The 6,630-nt window shown below is 45.3% G+C and overlaps 1 protein-coding gene across 1 annotated transcript in view; it reads left to right on the top strand.

The window, feature by feature from the left end:
• The window catches only part of WNT5B (wingless-type MMTV integration site family, member 5B), a 15,722-nt gene that overhangs the window by 8,689 nt on the left and 403 nt on the right, over nucleotides 1-6,630 (top strand). Inside the window, 2 exon segments of the mRNA XM_010187154.1 lie at nucleotides 6,529-6,621; nucleotides 6,623-6,630. The exon segment at nucleotides 6,623-6,630 is cut by the window's right edge and continues 403 nt beyond it. Of these exon segments, the coding sequence (XP_010185456.1) occupies nucleotides 6,529-6,621; nucleotides 6,623-6,630 (101 nt within the window).

Raw genomic sequence — 6,630 nt, 5'->3', positions numbered from 1 at the left:
TTTGGGAGGGGGGGGGGGGGGGTGGGCATTGCTCCGTGGAGTAGTAGCCTAAAAATGACGTTCTTCTCTGCAGTATTTACTTTGAACATGTTATACATCTGGAGTCATGAGCTTGGATTACTACAGATAAATACCCTGCCTAAAACAGGGAGTGAATATGTTATGAGACTTTTTAACAACCAGTCCTATTGCCTTGAGGGATCCAGAGACAGAATATGGCCAATAGTTTGAGGCGCCAGTTGAACTGTAGTAACATCTGTATTAGTAGATCAAATCAGAAGATACTTGCTCCACAGCATGGGTGAAACACTACCCTGTCTTGTTATTCTTGTTATATGGGCAAGCGTCCAACTGAGCTGTGATTTCAGAGGATGATACAATTTTAGATGGAAGAAAGCTTTGTCCTGTTTTAAGGACAGAGCTAAAACCAGTTATGTCCTGCCTTTTCTACATTGCAGAAAGTTGTTTAGATTGTGCTTGCAATGGTACAGTGCCCGTGCTTCTTTGAACTCAGTAGACAAGCTCTCAAGGCAATTTCTGTGTCTCCAGTTAACCCAGATGTGGACAAAAGCTTTCCAAAGGGCCCAGCAAAATTCAATGTTATTTCAAGCTTGGTTTTTGTAGACTCAGTGGAACAGATGGCCATAGAAAATAACCTTAGATTAAATTAGTACAAGTAATTTTAGCTTCAATTAAATGGAAGTATAAACCAGTGTGTGATTAAGCTTGTGGATTTCAAAGAATAAATTCTGATAAACTAAGGGAGCCGGTTAGTAAACTCAGCTGAGAAAGTCGATGTGGAGGAGGTCTGGAACTTTTTCAACCCAAAGATGCTAAAGCCATTACAGTTCTGCGTGCCAAGCAAGAGGAAAAAGCTTGTAGGAAGAATATCCAGACCCCACTGAATTAATAACTACCACAAAGAAACTGTTAGGAATAGAACAAGACCCTACGAAGAATGGGAAAAAAGAAGAACTGATAGCAAATAAATAACAAAAAGCTCTGTCTTAGAGGTCAAGAAGTGTAAAGATGAAGTGAGAACAGTAAAAAATCATGCTGAGTTGGACCATGCAAGGGTTAGTAAAATAAAGAGCAAAAGTTTTTTAAACTATGTAAATGTAAGGAGATTGGAAGAAACGAAGCTGCTAGTCAATGGGGGTGGGTCTGAGTCTAAATACAGAGTAGTTTTCATTCCTAAAGTAAACAAGTGCTTTATCTGGGGCTTCAACTCAGAATGGGAGGCATTGCTTTTGGGGAGGGGAACTGTATGTCTGCTGCACAATGGAGGTGTCTTTTTCTGTCCTCAACACTTCTGCCTAGGGGAGTAAGTGCTCACAGTGTAGATTTTTAAACCCCCCTGGGTCTGCTTTTTGGGGGGAAGCCAGGCAGGGTGCCCCAGGGCCAGGCAAGGTCTATCACAGTAGGCAGTGCCGATGGTGCTAGCACCCTGTGGGAACAAGAAAGGCATGAGGAGGCAGCTGTCATGTTCAGACAGGTAGAGGGAGAGGTGTTGAGCAGCAAGTACTGAAGTTGGGGGTCAGTGGACCTGGGATGGTGCAGGGGGCTGCAGATGGAGGGCAATTTGGGATTGGGTTGAATGATTCAGATGGGAGTCAAGTGGCAGTGAAGGATTGGAAGAACAGAGGACTCTGGAGTAAATGACAGTGGGGCTTTAGGGTGGATTGAGAGTGGACGAGGATTTGGGGGTAGTGAGGAATGGAGATGGTGAGATTGGGAAAGGAGATGAATATGAGGGGATCTGAATGGAAATGAAACCTGAGATAGTTCTGAGATGGCATCACTATGGGTCCCAGGGTTGTCTGGTCAGGGCGGTATCTGGTCAATACAAAGCAGCCTTTACTCTTGGCTCTTAGAAATGTATAGCATAGGAGCTAAGGAGAAAGGCTGGAGTTGGAAATTATCACCACCAAGGTGGATGCAGAACTCAGGTAGCATAAAGCTCTCAATTCACAGGGAGGACTCACTTTATTTCCCGGCACTCTGTAAGAGCTGGTACCTGGCCGCATGGGCAGTGTGACCTTGGCACCATTTACAGGAGGACTTGGGGGAAAGGATATCTCAGAGGAAGAAGCAAAATGGGAAATAATTTAACAAGAACTTCCCAAAATTTGCTCACACAATCATTTAGAACATAATTGATTTCCTAAAAGGCAAAATAGATCTGTTAGGTCTAATTTATCTGAACTTCTCTAAGACATTTAATGTATCTCCCACATGGGAAACACTTGGTTAAATTGGAAAAGATAAGGAAAAATGCAGCAACTATGAGAGAGACAAGAAACTGGTTCAAGGGAAGATGTCAGTAAGTTGTGTGAAAGGATATATCTTGATCTTGACAGAGCTTAATTAGAGTTCTTCAAGGACTTGCCTCAAGACCAACACTTAGTATTTTCTTTTTTGAGCATCAACACAAGAATTAGGAATGGACTGATGAAATTTGCTGATGATGTGAAGGTGGCAGGTATTAAGAATACAGAGGAAAGTCTGCATTTTGTACAGCAGCGAATGACATCCAAGAAATCAACATTAAGGCTATCATTTGAGGTCTTGTATGAAAAAAATTTTTAGTCATTAGGAAATGAGCAGAAAAGAATTGAGCACAGCAGTCAGCTGCAGATGATTGCAGATGCAATGTGACTCGGAAGGTGGTAAATATCCTACAATGTACTGGGGAAAGTCTTTTCATAAGACATGAGGGAATACTAATGTCATTGTATTAAGGTCTCATGAGGCCCCAAAATATTGTATGTTCTCATATTCCCAAGCAAAATGACCTCAGACTATTTCTAGCCCTTTTAGGCTTGTTATGGCTGACCCAAGGGATAGGAATCTTTTCTTAAGAAACTGGGCTAGAACAGCTTGCCATGTTTAGCCTAGCAAAGTGAAAGTTGAGAGAGGATATGACTGATGTCTGTGTTACTGGGAGAAATAACAGGGAAGGAAAAGTACTGTTTAAGCAAAAGGCCAATTTGGCACAATAGCAAATGGGCATAAAGTGAATACATTTAGGCTGGAAATTAGAAAAAGATACTTTATCATTGGAATAGCCATCAGAATAATGGTGGCTGAAAACCTAATTATTTTCAAAAGGGCAGTCTATACATTTAAGGAAAATATTATTTGAAGCAGTGCCTACAATAGCAAGAGATCATACTTAATAACCGAGGAGGTCCCATCTAGGCCTGCATTCCTAAATGTTAAGTTTTCACTTCTGAGATTCTGGTTTTGGAAGTAGGAAGGCACACGTGTAACTCCATACTCCCAAGAGCTGGTGCTGAAAGAAAGGAGAACAGGAGAGATGGCAGTGAGCACTGCAAAGGGGCCACCAGCTGCCATCCCACATGCAGCTGTGCCCTGCTTTCACAGCCAGTGTTTCAGTTGATGCCTTTTGACTTCTAGGCAGACTTTTGTCCCCTCACTGATTTTCCTGTGGGTGAGAAAGTTCTCCTTGAACCCTGAGGAGCAGTGATGGCAGGAGAGAAGATCGTCTCCCTGCTCTCTGCAGTGCTCAGAAGGAGTCAAGAGGGACAGGAGGTGATGAGGGGTCTTTTATCTTTTGGGCAGTCCTGACCCCATCACCCCTTCACTCCACGTCAGTCGTTGTGGTTGTGGCTCCTGGCTTTATTGCCCCTGTTTGTTTGTCTTTGGCTGTTATCTCAATACGTCCTTTCCTTCCATCTGTCTTTTTCTTCCAGTTGGTCTCCATTACGCTCTCTGATTTCCCCTTGTTCCTTATCTGTCTCCCTGTCTGGTAGATTGTGGCAGTCAGTCCTTCTGTGCTGTTTACCCAGTTGGCATATGGCAGGCCTCAGTCATCAGTCACTCAAGCCAGTGCCAGAAGAGCCTGGAAGGAGGTCTGGCTAATTGACCACATAGGAATTTCCCATTAATTCTGTTCCCATTCTTGCAAGAAAAGAATTGGAAGAGAACTTGGGCTTATGGGAACAGGCTTTAAGACTTTCCATTAGCAGCATTTTCAACCTGTTTAAGTGGCACGGCCATCGATCAGACCCTGACCTCAGAATTGTATGTGGGGTCTGTTATTCTTTACCTTGACCCGAGCCCGGTCAAAGAGGAATTCTCCAATTTCCTCTGCTTTCTCCCCATCCGGGCAGCAAAGGGGGAGAGTGTGGGAGAGCTGTGTAGCGGCTGAAGCTGTGGTTACCTCCATGGGATGTTCATAGTGGGAGCTGTGGGTGGCTGAGTGGCACCATGCTTACCTGTGATAACTGGTAGTGTGTTCATTCCCCAGCACAGCTACTACCCACATGGGCCAGATGTTTTGAGCATCAGCTGCTTAAAGCCAAGTCAGAGTGAACTCAGTCCCAGGACATTAACTGAGAGGAATCGAGTTGCAGTGTTTTTCTAAAGGAACAAAGCCCAGGATTAGGAAGAATCATAATACTTTATAAAAACACATGCAAGGGCAAAGGAGGCACGAGTGGCCTGCGATTTGACAGAACCATAACCAAAAAGTGCTAACACAAGCTTATAACAAGAAGGCTGGCAATGTAGTGAGGATATAGTAAGTGTCTGGGGCTGGGGAAATTCAGCTATAGCTCTGTCTGGTTATAGTACAACAGGAATCCTTAAGTAACGGTGTGGTTGGTCCTCTGCAGTTGTAGTTTGATCCAAGACAAGTGCTTAACTCCCAGCCTGTAGCTGTTAGAATGCACCGTGAGGGATTGCCTCAGTAAATTGAGCTCTGAGGAGCAGAACTAAAGCTTCTCTGTTTTAAGGACTCACTCCATTGACTTTCTTGGGAGCTGGATCGGCCTCCATGTGATTTAGCCATTAATCCAAATTGAATCTTCACTAGCTGTCAAAAGCACTAGATGTTCGTTAGACCAGGAGCAACCAGTTGCTGTAGAACTCTGACCTCTCGCTGTTGGTCCAGAATGTAGTCGTAGGCAGAAGGTTTTGCTTGCAGTATGCTCAATTGCCTTAATCACCTACTCCTTGGCAAGCGAATCTAGAAAGCTGGGAGGCTTTCTTCTGTGTTGATGAGTGAGGCAGAAAAGAAACCTCAGTGTTCAGTTGCTTTCTTCAGCAGAAAATCAGTCTAGAAGACATATCACAGGCTCTTTCAGAACATTTTACTTTTTTCTCTCAACATCTTTGATCTCCCCCACCAGATAGAGCTGGTGGTAATTTTGCTGCCGATGCCAAAGAGCTCTGCTTGGCACGTGGGATCTGGCAGAGGCACTGCCCTGCGAGCATGCAGGATGCAGGATGGGCATGGGAGAGCAGGTGTGAGCCTGATGGCAGAAGCATGAGGAGCAAGGGCTGGGGGGGTGTAAGCTGCTGTAACAGAGCATAGCTCTGATGGCGTGGGGATGTGCCAGCTCTTTGCTTTGCAAACTCCGTCAGTGCCTGTTAGTGCTGACAGGGTCTCATATAATTTGCAGTTTTGTACCTGTCTGTCTCTGAAATTAATGGAAAGAACAAACCCAACCTGCGTTTTCAGTTTATTTTGATCTTTTTTTATTCTAGAATATATTTTCAGTATTTCCTCTGTGCTAGCTAGTGCGGGGAGGAGGAGAGTAACCACCGTTATCATTTACATCATGTAATTGCTCTGCTCAGTGTTTAATGCTCACTGGCCTGAATTTTCAAGACTATTTGTTAATTTTGGTGCTGGATTTTCAGCAGCATGATGCATCTAAAGCCCCACTCAGACTCCCGAAAACCTAGCTGAAAGTATCTCAGGACAGACAGCGCTGAAAGCTTGCGTTTGCTGTGTAAAACGCAGGCCCTTCTGCGTGGCGGCAGGCCTGTTAGTGCAGGGAAATGTCTGGACACAAGATGGCGCGGGTTTGCAGTTCGGGCCTGCAGCTCAACCCTGCTCTTAGCACCTCGAGCAGAGGAAAGGTGCCCTGCTCCAGGGTAGAGGTGTTCATCCTTCTCGCCACCATTGCTACCCCTGCTTGCTCCTCTCTGGAAAGTGGTGTTTCCTCTGGATGCTGCCCCTGAACGAGCTTCCCTCAGCAGAGATGGAGGGAAAGGGTGTGCGTCTGTGGATTTATTTTGAAAGGATGCAGATGTATCCCTACAATGATAGCATCGGTTCCTGGAGCAGGTGGTAGGAAATGGGCAGGTTCCCAGGTGTTCCCTTTTTGCAGCTCTGAAGGGAAAAACATGCAATACCACGGTGGTCTGTGAAGCTGGGGGGAATTTCCAGAGCCCACATGGATGGGATGTTTCCCCTGTTTGTTTTCCACTTGTGACCCTGCCATCCAGTCAGAAATCTACCAGAGGAAAAGAAGATGGGGTGGGAAGTCATGTTTCAAGGCAATGTGACCAGAAATAGAAATATTTAGGGAAGAACACAGCAGTTGCAATGGGAGGAAGAATAGGCTTTTGTCTCTTCTGAAGGGCGAAACAACACACAAATTGGAGCATAGTCAAAGCAGTTACGAAAACGTGATGAATTTGTTGTAATTAAGCCAGCTGCCAGTGCAGTTTGAATAAATGCAGCTCTGCCTGATTGCACTCCTTTTCCCGCAGGCCGTGTACAAGCTGGCAGACGTGGCCTGCAAGTGCCATGGCGTGTCGGGCTCCTGCAGCCTGAAGACCTGCTGGCTGCAGCTGGCCCCCTCCCCCGAGGGC

The sequence above is a fragment of the Mesitornis unicolor genome, unplaced genomic scaffold, assembly GCF_000695765.1.
Source record: "Mesitornis unicolor isolate BGI_N332 unplaced genomic scaffold, ASM69576v1 scaffold37210, whole genome shotgun sequence".
NCBI lineage: Eukaryota > Metazoa > Chordata > Aves > Mesitornithiformes > Mesitornithidae > Mesitornis > Mesitornis unicolor.
This window is presented reverse-complemented; position numbering and strand designations above follow the sequence as displayed.